At 29.7% G+C, this 22,778-nt stretch overlaps 3 protein-coding genes across 5 annotated transcripts in view; 2 read left to right on the forward strand and 1 right to left on the reverse strand.

The window, feature by feature from the left end:
* LOC112693509 (discoidin domain-containing receptor 2) overlaps nucleotides 1–9,641 on the forward strand; it is a 347,933-nt gene extending 338,292 nt beyond the window's left edge. The window contains exons 17-19 of the mRNA XM_025568621.1: nucleotides 1,454–1,595; nucleotides 1,712–1,861; nucleotides 8,204–9,641. Of these exons, the coding sequence (XP_025424406.1) occupies nucleotides 1,454–1,595; nucleotides 1,712–1,861; nucleotides 8,204–8,359 (448 nt within the window). The 3' untranslated portion in view covers nucleotides 8,360–9,641. The remainder of the gene's footprint in view (nucleotides 1–1,453; nucleotides 1,596–1,711; nucleotides 1,862–8,203) is intronic.
* A 7,009-nt stretch (nucleotides 9,642–16,650) lies between these two features.
* Nucleotides 16,651–22,567, reverse strand: LOC112693579 (trafficking protein particle complex subunit 4). Of its 2 annotated transcripts, XM_025568701.1 has the most exons (4): nucleotides 22,114–22,567; nucleotides 21,242–21,520; nucleotides 21,002–21,184; nucleotides 16,651–16,830 (listed from the first exon to the last, which is right to left on the reverse strand). In XM_025568701.1, the coding sequence occupies exons 1-4, from the start codon at nucleotides 22,286–22,288 to the stop codon at nucleotides 16,817–16,819; spliced, it is 651 nt and encodes a 216-aa protein (XP_025424486.1). In that variant the 5' UTR covers nucleotides 22,289–22,567; the 3' UTR covers nucleotides 16,651–16,816. The 2 variants fall into 2 exon arrangements, with proteins under 2 accessions (XP_025424486.1, XP_025424485.1); XM_025568700.1 differs by lacking the exon at nucleotides 16,651–16,830 and having other exon boundaries at nucleotides 20,936–21,184.
* On the forward strand, nucleotides 18,623–20,220 carry LOC112693578 (transport and Golgi organization 2 homolog). 2 transcript variants are annotated; one of them, XM_025568699.1, is made up of 6 exons: nucleotides 18,623–18,835; nucleotides 19,044–19,162; nucleotides 19,272–19,497; nucleotides 19,578–19,802; nucleotides 19,857–19,970; nucleotides 20,033–20,220. In XM_025568699.1, exons 2-6 carry the CDS (start codon nucleotides 19,057–19,059, stop codon nucleotides 20,154–20,156), a joined length of 795 nt encoding a protein of 264 aa, XP_025424484.1. In that variant the 5' UTR covers nucleotides 18,623–18,835; nucleotides 19,044–19,056; the 3' UTR covers nucleotides 20,157–20,220. The 2 variants fall into 2 exon arrangements, with proteins under 2 accessions (XP_025424484.1, XP_025424483.1); XM_025568698.1 differs by having other exon boundaries at nucleotides 18,623–19,162.
* Nucleotides 22,568–22,778: the final 211 nt, after the last annotated feature.

Raw genomic sequence — 22,778 nt, forward strand, 5'->3', positions numbered from 1 at the left:
CAATTTTTCATTTTATTTTTGTTATTATTAAAAACTATAAAAAAATAATAAATAATTTAATTTGATTACTTTAAAATATTACGAATACTTATATTATTTAAATTTATTATTTTTAGACTGACCATAATGTATTCCTTCATAACTTTTATTTTCATTAATCATGTGAAAATTGTGTGTTTAATTTTATCTGTTTTGTAATTTTGACATTTTATTCACTTTTACTGTTTATCTCCAATTACTATAAATTAATAAAAGATGGACGGAACCAAAAGAAGTTTTAGAACCTGTTATTAGTTCTATGGCCCAAAAAAGCATATAGAACAATGTTTTATTAAAACAAGATAAGTAAAATTTCAAATATGACATCATTAAGAAACCTATGAAGTTTTTAGTAAATATAATATGGTGATTCCAATTAGAAAAAAAAAAATCCGTAATCTTTAACCGCCAGGTTATAATATTATTTTTACGTATTGCGTTTAGTGTAATCCCACTGAATTGAACTTTATTTGACAAAATCACCTCGTGTACAATATTCTGTTGGATACGCATTATTCGATACCTAAATAAGAAATACATGTATATTAATTAATAAAAATAAGCCCTAACTATAGATTCGTTCGCCGTTTCCATATCATAAATATAAGGCGAATAATCAACACAACGTGTGTTTAAATCTAATACCTTTTTACAGCCATCGATTATATTTTCTATGACGTGTCCCGTAGCGATAGTCACATTCCTTTTATATCAAAAACCTACTGTCACTCAACAATCAATTATTATAATTACTCATCAAAAATTAATTTCCACGGCGAGATATTGCGTTTAAACAGCACCATTTTGAAAATAAAGTCAACACAAAACAAAAATAAACATTAACCATATTACCTTTGCCGTACCCATTATTGACTGCGCTGATCGTGTGACGGGAATTCTAATACAGATGGTTGAGTTTTCCATTCGGTTTTCGGTTATGCGATTTTCTAAAAAAAATAAAGAGAAAAAAAACAAATCGTACTCGTATGAGTTCCAAAAATAAACAAAACTTACTGACAGCGGTTTGAACTTTCCTTAGCAGCTCGGATTTATTCGTTCGACGCATCGTCTCGAGAAAATACTGGCCCGCGGTGGCAAAAACAACACAGCTGACACAATAAATTAAAAACTAAACTTTTTTTTTTTTTTGTTCACGGAGAGCCGAGGGCCATAAAATCGTTCGTGGTTTGCTTTACTACTTATTTTTATCACACAGTCGCCAATACATTGCTGTTGATATATTAAAGGTTGCAGGCGACGTGCTTATCATCACTAATGATAAATCTTCGAGATAATACATTTAGCCTTTATTCCCCGTATGTATTTGAGAGACGCACGCATTATCTTCGCTGTTAATCGATAATTTAATTTTTCAAAACCATTTAACAAAACGCGTGTGTAAAATTATTTACAGAAACTGTCTGGTCGGTCCCAATTACACGGTCAAAGTGTCCAACATGAGTCTGAGTAAAAGTGTCTATTCAGCCGACTATTTCGACTTCGAGGGAAGACCTTCGCTGCCGATCCGCTGGATGTCGTGGGAGAGCATATTGTTGGTAAGGCAAATCGCAAATAAAATCAACCGTATAACGGTTTGGTATTAAACATTTTTTCGTTGAACATAAATTATTATGATATCATAACGTGTACGCGCGTGTTTTCGTCCGTCTAGAACAAGTACACGCCGAGAAGTGACGTTTGGTCGTTCGCTGTCACGCTGTGGGAAATACTGACGTTCGCCCGGGAACAACCGTACGAAGAACTTAGCGACCAACACGTAATTGACAACGTCACTAGACTGTATCAAAACGATGGCAACTTTGTGAGTATAATACTGAAATGTATATTGTCTCGGTTTGCTGGACTATTTCTGTTACGGGAAATTACTGCAAACAATTTTAACTGTCAACATTTCCTTACATCATGAATAAATGCATTTTGTGCTAAATGCGGTCATTATATCGGTGCCGGCCTGTAAACGACAGGTGTACAATATAAATTAACAGTAAAAACACATATGTCGTGGAAGAATGTGAATGATCGATATATTTTGAATTAAAAATGTTTGCGATATCAATGGATTTCTAGAAATTCGCAATTTTATTTTTTACTATAACTGTGATGGTGTATGTATAATATGAACCTGTTCAGATATTTTAAACGGACATTATATTCGAAAAACTGAGTATTTGTCTTAGCCATGCATACATTACTTAGAGTTAGTGCAGTTTTTAGTTTATTTGTTATAACAGTTTTTCACAAAACATGATCGCAGTGAATCCGAACAGAAATATAAACCTAATACATTTAGCCTATCGATTTTTATATTCCTGGTATAAAAAAGTGAGTTATAATTTTGGTTGTTTCGAGTTGTTGACTAATACGGTATGAAACGTTTAACATGAATGAGACTTGAATTATAAGTAACTAAGAATTTAATGAGCGATTCGTAACTCGATGCATGACATTGTCAAATTGACACAAATTAACGTCAAAAATGTTATCAAACATAATTCGATACCTAGGGGAAGGATAAAGAGGGTTAGAAGAAAAACACTAATCTTTTTCGTCGAATTGTGTAAAAAGAAATAAAAAATACGTTACTCAGCACTTCCGACTATAGGTTTGTGAATGATATTAAATTCCACAATGTTGTTTCGAAGGACATTTCGAATGTTCGCCGGACGAACAATTCGTGGGATAAAATTTTAGAATGTAAAAAAACTGTCTCCAATCGCGTTTGCGTGTGATTGAAAGATTATATTCTTAACAACGGTGCATCATCTAAAACTGACGGCTATCGTTTAATTGGATTCGAATTTTAGTAACTATCCGTATTCCGGACCAATTCGAATGATCAGAAAATTCGCATTTAGATAACCTAGTTAAGTTTACGATAAATTCACTGCAAACTTCTCGGTTCATTGCATTCCCTGTTGATTGAGAGATGTGAACCCATATTAAAATAATTATCAATTTCACCGACACGGTTTTCGGTGATCGCGACACGATGAAATCGACGATCGCTCGTGCACGACGATGATAATGTGAAACGACCGGATTATAGTGCTCGAGAAGAAATCGTGATGACGGCGCAAGAGAAGCGTGTTCAGGTTGAATAAATCACAGACCCGAATGGTTTGCCGAGAACAGGCAATATTTTCACGTCACTATGTAAACAAACACGGCATCGTCGGCGTACTGTACGCAGTCAATAAACGACGTCGCGTAGTCCAGAGATCCTTCGCGCGAACCACAGCCTAATCAAGGACGTATTTAGTTAGTCTAGAACATCAAATTTTAAAAAATGCAGAGGAGCGGCAATTTCTTAAAAGTTTAGAGAGATGATAAATATTTATTTTATAGGTTACAAATTAGATTATAGACCAGTTATTTTTAACCTTTTATGAACGTGAGCCTGCAATTTAAAGTTAAACTAGTCACTATCACAAAAAAAATAAAAATAAAAAAATAGTAATCCAAGTAATCGTAATCATAATTACTAACCAATCATTCTTCGATTTTTTTTCTAGTATTTCAATTAATCTAACGGTTCAAAAACATCACTTACAAAAACCAACTTGGCTATTCACACATCATCATAAAATTATACAGTCAATGAGTAGGTTTTTTTTGTTAGGGAATATATATTTCTACAAGCAAAGACATTCACAGGAAAGACTTGTTTATCCAATAATCTAATTCAACTCTGAAGCATTGCTGGTGCACTATCAGAATATATTCCAATGTAGTCAGTCAAGACTAGACTATTTACAGAAAAATAATTATCAATTTTTTTAAAAATATCTAAACCTGTTGTGATTGCAAAAAGCGGCTTACAAAATAAAATTAAAATAATAGTTAGAACGTCTATAACGTATAAATACCATTAATTGAACGTTATTTTGGACAACGGATTTATCAGTTTGAATCGAACATTTGTTTATTGATATCGCTGATGTAGTTGTCTTAAAATATTTTCAGATAAAATCTATCATAAATTAAAAATATTATCTAAAAGTATAATTAATTCTAACTTATTAGCAACATTATCTCCACAGAAGGTTCTAACCATAGCTGCTGATATCATAAGTTACTTGCCAACGTTATACTCCTTTTTTTAGTGTACGATTGTTAAATAATATCTTGATTATTTTAAATAAAGAAACAGTAAATGTATGATATTAGATGGAAGGTCAAGCCACATTTTATTTTATTTTAATATTCTCTCAATTGACACAATGGTTTATTTACCAATTTAGAATAAACAATATTCAAAAGTCTTTTAAGTTTATGTATTTTCATTGATTCGTTTAATAAAACTTACAAATAGTACACACATTGAGGATTTATGATACCCGTAAAACAAAACTTCAAAAATTCGTCTTTCGTGCAAATTCGTGCGGAACATTCTTTTTCAATAAAAAAAAAAAATAAATAAAAAAACTAATCTAAAATGATTCAAAACCATGTCGTTCAGTTTTAGGATTATATCAATAGTAAAATAGTTTATCCATTAAATCTGAAATAAGCACTTCATTAGAATTTGAAAATATTATCAATGATTTTGATACTTCTGAAAATTAAGAAAAAAATATTTAAATTTTTCAGTTTATTAGTTTTTTTTTCTTTATGTTAATTTTACTTTCACATTATAATATAATATATGAAATATGTATTTCATAGGTATACATAACAGGTATATATGTATACCTATAATGTATAATATACTATGATTTATATTGTATGTAAATCGTCAAAAGAAGATGTAATAATAATAAAATGTTTGGTGTGACCCCAATCCTGATGTTCTTAAATACGCCACTAAGCATAGTGTAATATCACAATACGGTAAAGATTGTGCTATCGAACCGCACGTGTATGGCTCGAAATGATCAGTGACCTCATTTGTGGGAAGGTGACGGCTAATCGTGCATTTGCCTCAGTCTAAAGTTTAGCTTAAGTCCAAAATCGACGCATAACATCAAACTACAAATACGTTTTTTAAAAAACCATTGGCATGTTATAAATAATCGAAAAAATGAGTCATGTTCAATACGTACGAAATACAAGCATAAATACAAGTATTATAATACAAGTAATACAAGTATTATATTTTTTGACCGATTTCACGTCTCCCTTCCCTCTCTCCACCACGTTTATTGCCACTTAGGTAAAATGAGCCGTCGAGTCGACGGTTTAATAAAAACATGCCGACTACCCTACTAAAGGAATACACATTGAAATGACACCACTGGAAACGATCTGGCGAGCGCGTGTCGCGATCGATATGTAATTGATCAAATACACAAAGCACACGCGCTCACGGTGTACTCTTGCGTGCGAACAACATAATCGCGCAGCCGTCGTCAATTCATTATTGGAAAACTTTTTTCGTGAAAACTTTCGACGAGCTCGCCCCCACGATTCGCGTTCAAGTTGTTGGCGCGCCATAGCGACGATACCGTGCATCGTTCCCCGGCAGTGTCCATGCGTCGACCGTGCACGTCGCGCGGTGGGATAAAAATAATTTTATTTCAGTTTTTTAGTAAAATTACAAAAGACATTATTATTATTTGTCGTTTAAAAAAACAAAAACCAAATATAAACCATATGTTTCATGGTATACGCACTTAAACTGCTTACATTTAACTCTATGTCATTATTTTCACCGGTTTTATCGGTATCACTGTTCGCAAAATGTTCCTCTTGTTCATGATCCTGCTGCGGAGTTCGCGTGTAATCATGTACTCGTTCCGTCGCTGCGTTCAGTTCAAACTTTGGTTGAATGTGCGTACCGAAAGTGATTTTGATTTTTTACTCAAGAGAGGAGAGTAATATAATTTGATATAAATAAATAATATATGTATACATGTGTGTGTGTGTGTGTGTGTGTTACATCGCTCGTTCACATGTTTCTGAATATCATTTGTGTACTTAATATTATACATATACCCCGTATATATTATATACAATTTCATTTATCAGGTGTCATATAAAATTTAAAAATTTTTACGGTAAAAATGTAAATAAAGATACATACCTACACCTTCACAGTTAATTATTTTTAGACAGAATACCAAAATTTAGTAAAAATAAAATATGATATAATCATTAAGTGTATACAATTAAATTTAATACTGTACAATAAAAAAATAAATACTACAAAAATATTAAAATAAATAATCTTTATGTAAAACGACCAATGTTTCTCAATCTATTAATTTTTTCCCTTCTCTAATTTTTCATATTCAGTCGGTGATTTTTCCATATTTACTCACAATTTCATTAACTTTGTTACGATGAATTGCTAATTGAATTGATGTAAAATTACTTTGTTTGACAATAAATTTCTAATTCGAAATAGCACTTTAAAAATATAATACCACGTCAAGCTAAGCATTTATTTATTTATATAAACTTTTTGTGTATTTCTTTATATATTTACAAGTATTAACCAAAAATAATTTTTAATTTTTTAATATTTAACTTAAACATAAATTATTATCATTCAACAAATAACCTGATCAACACTATAGTAGACTTGAGATGATTTCAGTTAGGTCGAAAATAATCCAGAGGGGAGGGCATGGCGTCCCTATACCTCGTCCGCCTGAATATCAGCGCCATTGGTACGCAATGATAGCGCCGGATTGGTTTGTGATCCGTTTGCCTGCGAAAATGATTTCCCATAAAACAAAGTGTACAATATACACTGTATATCATAACAATATCAAAACGGAACGGAAACGCGAAACGGTCGAACGGAGCGTGACGGCACTCCGCGTAGGCAATTCTGTTACGTTCGCGTCGTCGACGAACGATTTTTTTTTTCGCGTCTTTTTCTCCGCCCCAAAACCCTCTTCCGTAAAAAACGGAAACGCATCCGTCCGCCACTGCGCTGCATGAATATTTTTATTGTTGCACGTTTTACCGATGTTATATTTTTACACCGCCACACGGCGCTGCGATACACCGTTGTGAGTGCTACTACTACTGCGATATATGACTGTATCGAACTCTGCACCGTAGATCGTTCGCACACTTTTCCCCCTTGCACGTCGTTTTTTTTTATTCGTATCGGACGTAAATAATGCACCGAGCATGCCCGCACGTGTACGCGCACACGCGGGTGTACACGTCACATACGGCCGGGTTGAATTAACATGCAGCACCGAGTCCTGCTGATCTTACGTACTCGAAACGAACATCCCTTACGCGACGTGTTCGATATTTTCGGTTTCGTCCTTCAGCTAGGATTCGTTTGATGTAGGTTTGTTTTGTATTGTTAATGAGTATAGTATATTCAATGAGTACGGTAGTATTTGATTTCCACTCTCAGTCGATCGGAATTCTTCTATTCCATGGCCGCCTCATGAACAATACTGAGTTTTAACTCATGCACACACATACACACAAACAAAAGCGCCCCGTGTTAAACTTACAAATAAAATCATTTCGTATTCATTACTTTCGTAAAATACAAATTGTGTATTTTAATCATATAATATGTTATATTATTCTATTATCAAGTCACTGTCATAGACGTACATTCGTCTTTCGTCACAGTTTCTTCAAGTTGAATATCTTGCCAAATGTACATAAAAACATAGTCCTCAATTATAACTTAATTAATCAGACACTTTAATGATCTACGTAACACATCTATTGCGTCCCGGCCTGAATATTCAAAATTAATTTTCAATTTAATTTTGAACAAAAAAACGAACAGAAGTAAAATGTCCTATCTGTCGTGTATATTGACTAATGTATCAATATCAAAATGTTTTTACTCTGAAATGATTATTACTAGTATTGTTAATGAAAAAAATGTGTTCGGTCGAATATTTCGAACGTGATAGTATACTACGCGAAGATCGATTAAACCGTATACAAAAGATGTTTGTTTGGAATAAATACTTAACAGTTGCATATCTAAAGCTTTCGGATCATTCCAATCCTTTTGATCCTTTCATCGTTATTTAGATTTCAAACGTCTATAACTTTTTCGTAAAAAAAAAAAAAAAAACGATTTAACCGTGTACGTTTAAAACGATATCGTCCGCATTACAATGTTATTATTAATAAGGCAACTGTGTATGACGTACTATACACACCACGTATTGTTATTTTAAATGTTATTCACGTGTTTAATCCGTTTCAGATCCTGTTGCCACAGCCTATCAATTGTCCGAAAGAAATTTACGACCTCATGTGCGAGTGTTGGCAGCGAGACGATAAAAGTCGTCCGAACTTCCGGGAAATACAATTATTTTTACAGCGAAAAAATTTGGGTTATAAACCCGAATGCGACCCTTAAAACATAAGCCTACGGATTCGTGTTTGCTTAAAGCTCCGTTGTGCCATACATATTTTATACTACCTGTGTACTTGAATATTCCGAGCTCGTGAATCGTCCCGTTTTTATACATGTATTTTTTTTTTCTACGCGCATATATTTATATTATATCGGTATTGTATTTTAACGTGTACATAATATTTTGTTACGAATCGTACGTCCCTACGACGGCGAAAAATAATATTTTTGCCAACATTTTTTTTTTTTTTTCGTTATCTGAATAATAATATGTATTTTAAGTTTTACGTTTAATTTTCAAACATTATCGTTCCGAATATCGCTTCCTGCAAGCATATTGGTTGGGCATGATAGTGAGATTAAAATACGTCGATCTTCAAACTTATTACTAAACTGTAATACATATTCCACTAAAACGGTATATGTAACATACTCATGTGTTTCCGTGTGTATGTGTGTTTCCATGTGTTTCCGTGTATGTGTGTGTGTGTGTGTGTGTGTGTGTGTGTTAAATGTTGTTTAGTTTGGGATCACCTTGAAGTATTATGATTAACGTGTACGGTTTAAACATATCTTACGATAGACTATACCCATTTTTCACTCGATAAATAGAATCGATTGACCGTTCGCGCATCCGTCGAAACTCGTAACAATATTGTAATATATTGTTTCCGGAATAACAATAACAATATATATATAGGTACCTATCCCGTAAGAGTTAATTACCGTGTTGTGTAAATATTATTATTATATAGAAATTCTAATTAACGTATCAACGTACATTTATGATTCAACGATGTGTATACTACTCGTATTATGAACTAGTGTTGTTATTAATGATGTTAGTTCGATCCTTGGATCTGCACTCTATTATCATATGTTAACATAGTATACGTAGTGTAGGTAGTAGTCACCAAACACGTGTTTAGAGAATTAGACATTTTTTCTCGTGAAATAAAGTAAAATGGAATTTGTTCAAAATTATCATTGCGGCGGAAATTATGAAACAGTTAATTTATTTTTTAAACGAAAAAGAAAAGCGTAAAACAAAACAGTATGTTGATCTTTACGGTTAATTCATTTTTTTATTTTTTTCGCAACACATTATTACCTCTACATCGATTTCGTTAGCGTATATCATTATATAGGTGTACCTTTTAATGTTACATGAAAATTCTGGATTCTTCAACTTTGTGAGGTGACTTTATACCCAGTAAAAATTTTATATTTACTAATTTAAGGTAGATTTAAAATTATAAAATATAACTGTTAAATTGTTTTAATCTTTGACATACATACATTTTGATTATTAAATTATTTATTATACTAATATTTTATAACTTTATTTATTATAATATTTAACCAAATGTAAACTGGCAAATTATTTATAGAGTTTAATATTTTTAATTTTCACTTAATTATAGGCGAAAACCGTATTTCAAAATACACTCATGTTATAAATATAAATTATAGGTTGATGACTGTTGAATTTATCAAAAAGACAAAAATATGTTTAACTTCAACTTAAATTCGTTTAGAAATCTTACTATTAGAAAAAAAAAAATAAAACAAATACTATTTTCACGTTATCATTTGTACAAAAAATTAAATTACAAACAAGCTGACGCAATAGGTTCTTTGATATTTCCAATTATTTTGTAATATGGTATAAATAATCACTTTTAAATTTATTTTAACATTTACATAAATGTGAGTTATCTATATATACAGATCAATATATACTGCATGAGTATTATGGATAAAATATTGATAATTTTCTTTCGTTCTCTCATTTCACATGCTCGTATACTTAGTTTCTTACATATATTTTATCTTAGACTATGAGGATCATTATTTAATCATTTAAACATCTATCGTTTTTCCGTCTTCATATTTAAACAATCGATTTTAGGCATCAGAGCTTAATAATTTTTGTTTGTGTATGTGTAACTATATTTTGCTAACCTTATATAATTAGATGAACCAGCTCGTCATTGTACTTATATTTTTCAGAAACAAAAACACTTAAATTTATAAAACAAAATAATGCTTATACTATTAATCATTTTTATAGATTATAATGGTTTATACCGTGTAAAAAAGTCACTTCACAAAGTTTATTAATCCTTCTCTAATAAATATTGTTCCCGTAACATAAATATAAAATAACACGATCAACTTAAAAATATATCAGTGATTGAAAACTATATCAATACATATGGGTGTATTATAATTCATATTAAAATTAAGGGTAATGTGATATTATTACAATATTATATCAAATCGCGTTCAACAATATCAATTAAGACATTCGTTCATATCTTTATTTTGAGACATCTTCTCGTACGTATATGATTTCCAAACTTTAAACACCACGGTGCGTTCTCTTCTACCACTTTGCTATAAACAATATGTGTAGTATAATATATATTATCAAAAGGTCATATAACTGTACATTTGGATATTTATGTTTAAACACAGGACTACTTTATAAGTGTGTGTATTATTAAATATGATGATTTTTATAAGTCGTATTAATGGTGCTAAAATGATATATCACACGTACGCGATTCGTTTACGTATGTAATAACAATATTATAGTAGGTTTAAAATAAGAATGATATTATAGCTTGGCAAAAATGGTTTGAATATTTATTTTTACCTGATCGGATTTACTACTATTTATTTATTTTTCTTTTCTTTCGTACTGGTATACTCTATTTATTATTATAATTATTTATATGTATATATATATACATATACATATTATTTATATAAAATAAGAACATTTTGTGAAACTAATTATCTAAATAACTGTTAATTTATTATAAATTTGTGTAATGTAAATGGCACGAAAAGGTCAGAAATGCGTGTACATAAAAGTATAATGAGGGGCAATATACCTGAGGCACAATAACCGTACGCAATCACATATTTTTGGCCACACGAATTTCTGACCACCCACTGTGTACCATCCACTAACCAATACCTAACGCCTAATGTTATAGTATATATTTATACAACATATAGGTATGTTATATAAATAATGTGGTGTATAATAGACTAGTGTCGGTTAAGTATACGTCGGTGTTTAATTTGTGTGTAATGCATAACTATAATCTATACATAACTATATCTAGTCATTTTTAACGTTATCACTAATCTTATCTGATATTGATATTATTTTCTTAAACGTATATATTATATATTTAATTATTGTGTAAGTAAATCGATTTTATAATAAAAAAAACGTTACGCATGTACGTGTATTATGTAATCTTAAAGTGTTTATTATTATATTGTATAGAAGCTCAGGGTCTCTGAAACGTGGTAGTTATTATTTAATAATGTTTTCTCCGAAACAACTCTTAACATAATATCACTATGATTATGACTTGTCCATGACGAAATAAAAACAATCTTACATAATTGTTAAAGGCTGGGCTATGTGTCATTACATAGTTGTATTTCGGAAAATTAATTTTTTTCGGTATATGTATATGATAAATATTTTTTTCTTATCGTCAACGGTAAATTCTTTTTATGTGTATACAACTGTTAAGAAAAGTAAAAATATAAAAAACAATTTTCAATTTGTATTACAAAACAACATAATCGGTTACGGTACATAACGCGGGAAATGCGCGGTTTATATTAAAACGTAATTTTTCGTAATATAAAAAACATTTATTTTTCGTGATCATATTATACTAAGTTTAATAGACATATATTTATTTTGGAATAAGTAAACGATACAGAACGAGGTATTGTCTTCTTTCGGTTAAAAAATGAAAAAAAATTAACCGTTACGTGGATTTTCGTTTGAACAATGTTTTATCCGATGGTTTATTTTACACACAATTAATGTTTAACTCATTTGCTCTATTAAATTCGCACAATGATTTAACACATTACACCTATATGCTTCACTATCTCACCAAAAGCCACCCTCCTTTACGTTTAAATTAGAAAAAAACGTTTAATGCTATACCGTTTTATAGATATCTGATATCAAAACTAATATTTTGCCTCAAACCATTGCTTTCTCGTAAACATTACAAATGTAATCTCTATTATAATTTACTAAACACAGCTACTGTGGTTCATGCTCATCTTTCTCGGTTGTTTTGATGATCAAAAAAACCTTATACATCGTTGAACCTCATTAATTACATACGGTGTCTAAACAATTGAAAGTTTAATTACAATGTATTATTACAATACACACCGAATGCTTAACCCTTGATCATTACACAATAATATTATGACAATACATTACATTACCGAAATGTAGAAATATCTATTTTTATTTTCTTGCTGCGCATAAGAATATTTGACCCATAGTTTGAATCATGTTTAAGAACTTAATTTAGATATTAAAAAAAAAAAATTAAAGTATACATTTCTAACATTTTTTCTTATAATAACTCTTATTATAACTCTCTAGTTCTTCTTCGAGTACCTACTGAAAACTGATAATAGCTTTGAATAAAAAAATATATAAAAATTAATTAATTTTTTAAGGCCGTTTAATCTTCATAATAAAACTCGATCAGTAGCTAAACATCCATATAAAATATTTCAATAGTTTTAAATATTAATTTGGTAAGTTTTCCAGATAACTTAGATTGAGATATTGGATTGTGTGTGTCAGCGTCATTCACTTTGTCCATCGCATCAGATATCATTTCTTCTAATCATTTTCACATTACACATACATGCAAAGGTTATATTAATGAAAATATTGTATTTATATTGATATTATCATCACCATCAGCCAACAGAAATTGAGAATGAGCTCATTTTAAAATTCCGGTTTATGTATTCAGTCTAGGATACGTATGTATTATTTTATTTATTTTTTTTTTTTTTATAATCATTTTAAAATGTACTAAAACATTTAAATATAAACGTCTTGGTGTAGGTAACTTTTTAAGTAAATTCTATCCAAAAATACACAATTTTTTCTGTTTTTCTGTTAACTGAGGAATTCGAAAATTTATAACTATAGTACCATCGGTGTTCATCATAAACCCCTAGAGGCGTTTGATGAAACTTAATAAGCAATCTTACATCCCTGCGTTACATTAGTGTTGTATTTTGTATATGTTATTAATAGATCGTTGTATATTTTCACTCGGAAGTTTTTCTTTTAATTTTCGTTTTTTCCCAGCTTGATAAAAATGTGTTTTACAAATAAATCGGTATTCACAATACCTCTATACCTGCAGAGGTTCCCAAACTTTTAATAGAAACATTCTTTTGCTGAATAATTTTAATTTTTGACAACCAACCCAAGTCATGGATGATGCACTATTTTCATGTTTTCCTCATCAATATAGTCACGATCAGATAGAACCATATGATCAATATTTATTTATATTTTATATGATAACCATTTTAAGACATTGAATATAAGTAATAAACCTTTATACAGTGAACAGAAAACATATATTATACATTCAGTTCTTAAACAATGAAAATACACATCATTCGATCAATAAAAAATGTAATCACGATCCACTGTTTGGGAGCCTTTAGCCTATGGGTACAGATTCTATACGATCAATTGTAAAATTAAAATTAAACACTCCCGTTACCGTTTGATAACATACCCGTTTATTAATTAATTAATTTTTTTTTTTTGTTTTATACGGATTCGAAAGGCCAACAATGGTCGAATAATCCGATGCGATCCCTTCTCTCCGCCCCTCAGCACAGGCGTACATCACAAAATGTTAACCGTTTGCATTAGTAACACACAACCTACATATTTTTAATTTTAATTATATACTATATACATATATACGATACGTGTGACTGATTGCATAATTTGATAATTTGTTGACAATATCTTCTCTGTACATACCATGTACCATATTCTACGAAGAAAACTGTTGATAATTATTCGTGTTACTATATAACTAAAATTATATTAAGATAAGTTTTTTACGTTGTTTTTGTATTATCTCTGTGATTTTTGTTTTTCCTTTACTTTTTTTTTTTTTTTTTAAAGAAACATATTTTATTATTAGTAATGTACAGATCATGTCTATTGTCTTTACAATAATTTGTCAAATATATAAAATGCTTTCATATTATGTTCAATGTGTTAAATCAGTTATGAAAAACAAAAGATTTTTCGTATTATTATATGATTTTCGTTGTACTCGGTTTGTTAAGGAATATCACTCTACGATCAGCAATTGGATAACCAATCATCATAAGAGTCGAAAGGTGATCGATAAATATACGTATATTTTATATTTTGTAATAATTTGAAAGAATGCAGAAGCATTAAAAAGTTTTTTTTTTTCTTATTAATAATGTCATGCGGACATAACCCGTTTCACCCAAATTTTGTTTTTAAAAGATTCCCGTTTCATCCAGACTAATTTAAATAAATTTAAAATTAAGTAGGCAATGATTATTTTAAATTATACAATATGGTAATATTTGAGTATCATTTAGCGTTATCCAGAGACACAACACCACGAGGAGGCGATGAAGAAACTCTTCATTCTCCAAAAAAAAATTTTTTTACAATTCACAAAAATGGTTCATTTAACAAATTTAAAATTTAGTTCACAATATTTATTAAAACGTACCTATTATTAAAAAATCAAATTTACAAAATACTTATAAAAAATATTTCGATAAATATTTAGAGCCTTATCCCTAAATGCGATTGGTGGACCGTAATAATGAAAATCCCTGCAATTACATAATTTGTGTACAGACGGGCATTGTGTTCTATCATTTATGTACACGAATTGTAATTGAATCAAATTTTAATCGAAATTCGAAATATAAAAATTAAAAATTTACGGAGATTTATATTTTAACGGACTACCCATTTGCTTTAAGAATAGGCTAAATTGGGTCCATAATTAATGTGCACATACAACGGAACCAAGGGCGTTGAGCTTTTAAAATTTTACTCAGGCCAAATAAAAATACAACGGCCTCTCAAGCACCCCAGCGACCACGAATCTACATTTTTACTTTGCATAGAAAAATAATTTGTACTCTCACATTACAAGTATTAATCATGATTCATACTAGTTAGATATGTATCGACAAATAACGTTCCGAAAAATATTTTATTATGTATTTTAATTTAGGTAATTCACATTTGAACGTTTCCGTTCCTTTCATACAAGTACCGATTCGACAGAGTCCGCCGGCATTCCTCGTGAAAATAATCGTGAGGTCAGAACATTGCAAAGTGCAAACCATAGATCCCTCTGATCCTCGGTCTCATTTAAAAAAAAATATGGTCAGGCCGCGGCTTGATCTAAGCATAGGGTTCGGCGTCACTGGATGGAACATTATCGGAATATTTGGCATATACATGCACAAACTATATAATAACATTTAATATGTTAAGAATTTCAAATCATTAAAATTCGGCGGTTCAAGAAAATGTACCTCTGGCAACTTTATAAGTTACTTTTTACTTCAACTAGTAAGTTTATTTAATTGGAAGGTCTGAAAACATAATACTAATTAATGTTATGTTCTTATCTAGGTTTATTTAAGTATAAAATTAATTTATCGTTACTTTACAGTTATAATAATCATTGCTTAATAAGTGTGAATTGCAGAAGCAGTTTTCATTTTACACAAGAAAGTTCAATAATGTATGGTTTGAAAATATAAAAACCAAAATTGTATTTTTTCATTTAGGTTAAGACCAAATGACCATAAAAATTTGTCAATTAATTAATATTTTCGAAATAATTTAAATTTCGTGTTTAGTAATATCAAAATAGAAGATCGGTATTATAATAGATAATAATTTAAATTTTAAATTGGAACGTCTGTAACTGATGAGCTACTGCAATTATTGTAATTACTACAACAGTATAGGTACAGAGTTGAATTCAGAAACTTAATTATTTTCATGAGGAGTTTTTGTAAATATAATTTTTTTTAACACCAATTTTATCCACGGAAATGTATACTGCAATACTTTACATTATTTTGTTTATCTGAATTAAATACAGGTAGGGAAAAAAGAAAATTATCCTTTTGCGTAATTGCATTTATATTTGAAAAAATAAACGTAATATTAAACTTAAAAACCGTGTAAACATTTTACGCGGTTCTTCTATCATCAGACTGGGATTCATTTTTTCTGTCATGGATTAGGCCTACTGGGGAAATCACGATAAAAAAAAACGCTCTACATGTAATACAATATACACAATCATATCAATATATATATATATATAGATTTTTTATTACTAAGCCACGACCTATCTGGTCATAAGTCACATTAATTATTTATAATAATGGAACAAAACATGTCATCCGTAGATGCTTCGTTGCTGAATTCTAGGATGGTCAGATGGTCACCCATCCAAAAAACTAGTAACGCAAAATGCAGCTTAACCGCAGCACCCGGAAGACGACTGCGGCTGAAAACTGTGCCACACCATGCTCCTGGACGTATAATTATATCTTGTTGACTGAAAAAATTAATCAATAATTCAATTACGGAATTTCATCACACAGTAAAAATAAACAGTAAAATAATATTAGAGAAGTTATGGCAGATAAGCTTCAAGGTTTTAAATCTAATGAAAAATACTTGAACCAATGAAAACCTATCATTTTTCGCCTGCAGCAACTCATTGAGAACAATTTCAGGAAATAACAACATCCAAACAAAAAATGAAAAATAAAAACTGTGGGGATTTTTTGGTATTATTCTGTATTTTTGTGGAATAATAAAACAAATTTTTTTTTTTTTTTTTAATTTGCCTTTGTTCGCACATTGAAAAACAAATTTATAATATTGTATTAATAGACACGCAGGCGCAGTACCTACCTATTATCAAAGAACTATTATCACAGAATAATATGAAATGTTTTAAAATATTGTAAAAACGAATAAAGGGTCGGAAAACAAACTGGAATTAGATATTACCGCTTGATCGGGATTAGTCGCTGCGTAATACATTATATAAATTAATAATCGTAAACATATACTATAATAATTGAAGGTAAAAGAAGAGTATAAAATACATTATGCCTATTGACTGATAAGGACAGCAACTTTTAGCGATTTCTCTGAGCAACATTAACCTTTTCAGACCCACCCACATTTTTTTATAGAAAAAAAATGTTGTTTTCAATATTATGTATAAATATGAACTTTATAATACTTAAAAATTAAAAAAAAAAATTCGATCATTTTTTTGGAAAATTCATGGTAGTACACTATGGTGTACTCTGGTTTTCAATCGATGTGAATTATTTTGGTGATATGAGTAGTAAATTGTACACATTTAAATTTATTTACACATTAATTATAACTTTAAAAGGTATCTAAAACGTATAAAACAATACAAATAAATATATAAAAAAATATATAAAATTAACAAAAAAAACCAATTTAATGTAAATAATAATTATAATAAATAATAATTTACAAAAATACTGGTACCTACCTAAGTATTTATAAAACGATAAAAAAAAAACTAAAATAGAAAAAATTATATTATTTCATTTAAATGGTACTAAAATTTTTATACCCCATGGGTTAGATTTATTTCTTATATACTGTTTTATTGATAAATGGCCCTTAAAAGGGACCATTTGTTCGTCAATACAAATATTCCTCTCCATAGGAAGAGAATTACATTTTTTTTTAATTGTATCGTATAGTGGCCGAACTTTTATAAAAACATCTTTATTGCCTGGTGGTATTGTCATATTATCAATAAAATGAATATTTGATCGAATTGAAAAAAAAACGATCTTTTGTCATATTATCTACAACAGGAGGTACGCGAGTATCTTTTTCCCAGTACATACGGACACGAGGATTATCTAACTCTTCGTGTGGAAAGTCGTCAATTTCATCACCAGACAACGAATTATCAATTTCTGAATCATCTGCGTTCAGTATCGTTAAAATATCAGAGGACCGTAATTTCGACACTTCGATTATATATTATTTTATTATAACAATACAGAAAATAAAACCTTTATATGGTAATGATTTCCATAAACAATATAAACGCAGTAATAAAATAACTCGAAATAATAATAGGATTATCATATGATTTTTTTTTGTCATGAAGGCCTACCGTACACGTTAATGTACCTCCATATTAACTGATATAAAACTCGTAAAATTGTATTCATGACAACGAAAAACGTTTGTATAGATTCGTTACTAACTTCACTACCAGGAAAAAAAAACCGTTGACCAAATCAAGTGCAATATAACAGATAAGCAATAAATCATTGTAGAAATTTAATTATTGATATTATATCTATAATTAAGTTAAAACTATCATTTTTATCGATTGTTATTCTTTCTATTACTATTTTAATCGGGTTTTTACCGGATTATATGTATACTAAAATAACGTTATCGCTTGTTCGAACTAATCTATTAACAAGATGCTACGTAATGAATTATTGAAAATAAGGTACACTACAGTGACCCTGGGATCTGAAAAGGTTAGATTAGATTAAGTAGAATCCATAGGCAGGATGTATATTTTAAAAACTTAAAACGAATTGTATGGTCTCTCGAATACGTGTCATGTATATGTGCCAAGTTTCTGCGAAAAGTGAATAAATGTCTGTTAATATACAAGGCTGATTAATTTTTATCGAGCACGGGCTAATCAATATTCTCCGTCATTATGTGCATCGTATTCATTAGCAGTGTGCAACACATGAATGGCGGGTACCGGTTAATCGTTGCATCAAACCGAGACGAATATTATGACCGTGCGACGTTGCCCGCGGACTATTGGTCAGAGGACCGGGATGTGATCGGAGGTAAGACGTGAGAACATTAATATTATTTGGTGTCATGGTGATTTTTATGACACGATTTAATGAAACACTATTTAAAAAATACGATCGTTGGCACCGTTCCGATGCGCAGGGCGCGATTTGGAACCGTCGAGCGTAGGTGGTACATGGATGGCTCTAAACGTTCGCGGCAAACTGGCCATTCTGTTGAATGTATTCCAACGCGATCAACGGCCGAACGCCAAGTCTAGGGGTCGACTGGTCGAGGATTTCGTTAAAGGCGATACTCCGGCCCCGGACTACATGCAAAGATTGCAGGACGTGTACAACGGGTTTCAACTGATTACAATCACTATGAGGTTAGCATGAATAATAATTTCAACAGTCGGTCGAGTTACATTGTGTGAGACAATTTAGACATCTGCAAATGTATATATAGTGAATCATTTTTAGAAACTCATTTCTTTACCAACTGCATCAAAGACGATAACGGTCTGAAAGTGGAAAGCTTGCCAAACGGCGTTCAAGGTTTCGGCAATGCTCCTTTTTTAAAGGTGGCAAATGGTGAAAGACGTTTCAATGAAATTGTCAAGAAATATGGGCATAGCAATACTAAAGATATATTGATTGAAGAACTTTTAAATCTTTTGAAATGGGACAAAAAGTAAGATAAATAATTACTGTACGGAATAACAAATTTAATCTAAATATATTTCAGGCATTATCCTGATGAGATGATAACCAAAATGTCTCCAAACCATCAAGGCAATGATGGTCAAAAATTGTACAGCTCTGTTTTTGTGGAGATACCAGCTCTTCGATATGGAACTCGGTAAATTATAATCATAAAAAAAAAATTATACGATTTAATTATTTATTTATTTTTAATTTTAGAACCCACACAATTATATTAGTAGATCACAATGGCAAAATAGATTATAATGAATGGACATTGTCAAATTCAAATTGGGAACAACGTTGTTTTACCACGGCACTAAAATGTAGAGCAGATTGTTAATTAATTATATTTTCTTAACCAGTAGTATAGTTATAAATATTATAAATTGTACTTTATATTTTTATATTGTATTAAAAAATGTTGGAAGACCTCGTATCTAAATTTGTAATATTTATAAGAACTTAAAAATCAATAAATGTATATTTTATTTTTCATTAAATAAATATTTCAATAACAAAAAAAAATTTTAAATTACAAATACTATTTTAATTTCATCAGGCTATAAAAATATTTTTAATGTTTTTGATGAGCTTTCTTGGATAATTTGACTTAGATATTTAAATAAATTTACATTAATTGATAAAAACATTTATCTAAACATAATTTAAACTATAATTAAGTATTAACGTTAATACCTAATGTCATATTTAATATATCAACCTTGTATTATACATTATCATTTAGTAATTATATTTTATTAAGCTAAAAAATATATAAAATGCCAAAATAATTTTCCTCTCACAACAATGACGATAAATTGATGTTATAAAATGCATAACAATTTTACAATTTTTTTGTAATCCATTTATTAGACACTAGAGTTGAATAGAGATGTTTTAGAAAATATTATATTATATAATATTACTAAATATATTACTGGTTTATAAAATTAACCATTCATCTCTAAAAATATAATTACATCAAGCAGTAAATACCGTGCTTTGATTAATAGTTAAAAAAAAGTATAAATAACATTTATTTATAAATTTAAACTTAACTTTTCTAATAACATAATTTTAATAGTAACTTAAAATGCAATAATATATAAAACTTGATAATTAAGTATAAACAGAATAAAACAAAAATGATAGTAAAAATTTTACTAGATTAAATACCATTTATACCATTTTTATCAGCTTGTTCCAGAAGAGCTTGTAAATTAGTATCAAACATTTCACATCGAATAGGCATTTCTAAAGAATAGAATGGATTTTTTAAGGCAAAATCAGCATATATCTCATAAATTTTCTTAAGAAGTTGTTCAAGACCAGTATGTGTTGGATCAGCAATAACAATAAATTTTATTCCTAAAACACAATTTAAAGTTCACAAAAGAAAAAAAGTAGGAAACTTTTATTTCATACCAGTTAAAGTTTGAAAACATTGCAGTTTAAATGTATCAGCCTCCAATGTTTCAATTCCAGAACTTCTGGGTTCTGGACTTAATTGTGATGCAATCGCAAACAACGGATAAAACATACTAGCTAGGAATATCTTTTCATTGACAGTCATCTTTGGTCGACCAAATTTCAAATTAAGTGGATAATTAGCAGCATCATCCAACATTTCTAATGCATCTTTGTTATCTTCTAGTTTTCTGCCAGACACAGGAATTCCATTGATTGCCAATAAAACATGACCAACTGAAATAAAAAATAAAAAGCATTGTTTATGTTATTCTTAGAAAAAATTATGCCTATTATTCTGCCGACTTAAATTGACATTTTAAGATTAGTAAATTAAATCTTCATTTATTATATTCCAAACTAACCTTTTTATATTTATTTCTCATTTAGTCCTAATATCTGTCTTACATTCTTCACATTATAGTTTCTGTTATACTATTCTTTATTCCATTGTCTACTCTATTCTCATGCAACTATTAAGTAAAATTAACTTTTTACATTATAGGTATCTTTTAGTTAAAAAATAAACCTATTATTTCTTTTCACTAAATCTATTTACATTTTGTCCAATGAAAAATTGTCCCTCATTATCGTTATTCTTCAGCAAAACTGATTTAAAATTCTTAAACTTATCAACATCTCTCATCTTTATAACTTGTCTTGTTAACATTTTTTGTTATCTAAACACAAAAACAATACACCATAAACTCTTTTCATTTCTAATAATCACTAGTCATTGGTTAGTAAATACAATAAAATATAATAAAATGTATTAAATACACTGTAAAATACCCATCTACATTAGTTCATTTATTTAAACTATTTATTACCTTTGATGTTGTCTCGCTGACCAAATGACACCAACAATCGGTTATTTTCATATGACAATTTTAAATCCAACGGATAACTAAACGTCTGTTCAGTTTCAATTTTTGGCACTGTATAGTCGTAGTTGAATATTAGCCCACCCGATTTGGATACAATGTACACACCGTAAATGCCCATTATAATTGAGAATAGAACTCGATCAGTTATTTGTCGTGAAATCCATCAGGTAAAAACTTAATTAATTCAATTGAGAATAAAAACCGGTTTATATTGAGCGTACAGAGCAGAAGTCTACTAAACTTAACACCAATCAATGTCATTAACCAACAATTACATTTAACACTAGTTCGCTGTAGCAGTACCCACTATTTAACAATAATTAATAATTATAAACTATAGTAAATGATGGTTTTAATAACAAATTAATAAATAATTTTTATTTATTATCATAATATCAGTAATATTATTCAAAATATGTTCTGTGGATATCACAAATAACTGAGACATAGATAAGAGAATGTATAAACAACTTGACCAAATATTTGGTCTCATGCATATACAGCGCTATGGTGGCATTCTTTTGAACCAAACACCAAATGGTGGGGTTGCAGTAAGTAATCTAATTACTGTTATACTATTTTATAATGTTATATTCAAACCCCCTTCC

The sequence above is a fragment of the Sipha flava genome, unplaced genomic scaffold (assembly GCF_003268045.1).
Source record: "Sipha flava isolate LNK unplaced genomic scaffold, YSA_version1 88_pilon_pilon, whole genome shotgun sequence".
Classification (NCBI taxonomy): Eukaryota; Metazoa; Arthropoda; class Insecta; order Hemiptera; family Aphididae; genus Sipha; species Sipha flava.

Excerpts from the sequence above, each read along its gene's own strand:
- LOC112693578 (XM_025568698.1), top strand. The coding sequence starts at position 19,024 with ATGTGCATCGTATTCATTAGCAGTGTGCAACACATGAATGGCGGGTAC. Across the intron at positions 19,163-19,271 it reads GGACCGGGATGTGATCGGAG|GGCGCGATTTGGAACCGTCG; the intron begins GTAAGACGTGAG and ends TCCGATGCGCAG. Across the intron at positions 19,971-20,032 it reads GCTCTTCGATATGGAACTCG|AACCCACACAATTATATTAG; the intron begins GTAAATTATAAT and ends TTTTAATTTTAG.
- LOC112693579 (XM_025568700.1), bottom strand. The coding sequence starts at position 22,288 with ATGGGCATTTACGGTGTGTACATTGTATCCAAATCGGGTGGGCTAATA. Across the intron at positions 21,521-22,113 it reads TCAGCGAGACAACATCAAAG|TTGGTCATGTTTTATTGGCA; the intron begins GTAATAAATAGT and ends TTTTTATTTCAG. Across the intron at positions 21,185-21,241 it reads ATGTTTTCAAACTTTAACTG|GAATAAAATTTATTGTTATT; the intron begins GTATGAAATAAA and ends ATTGTGTTTTAG.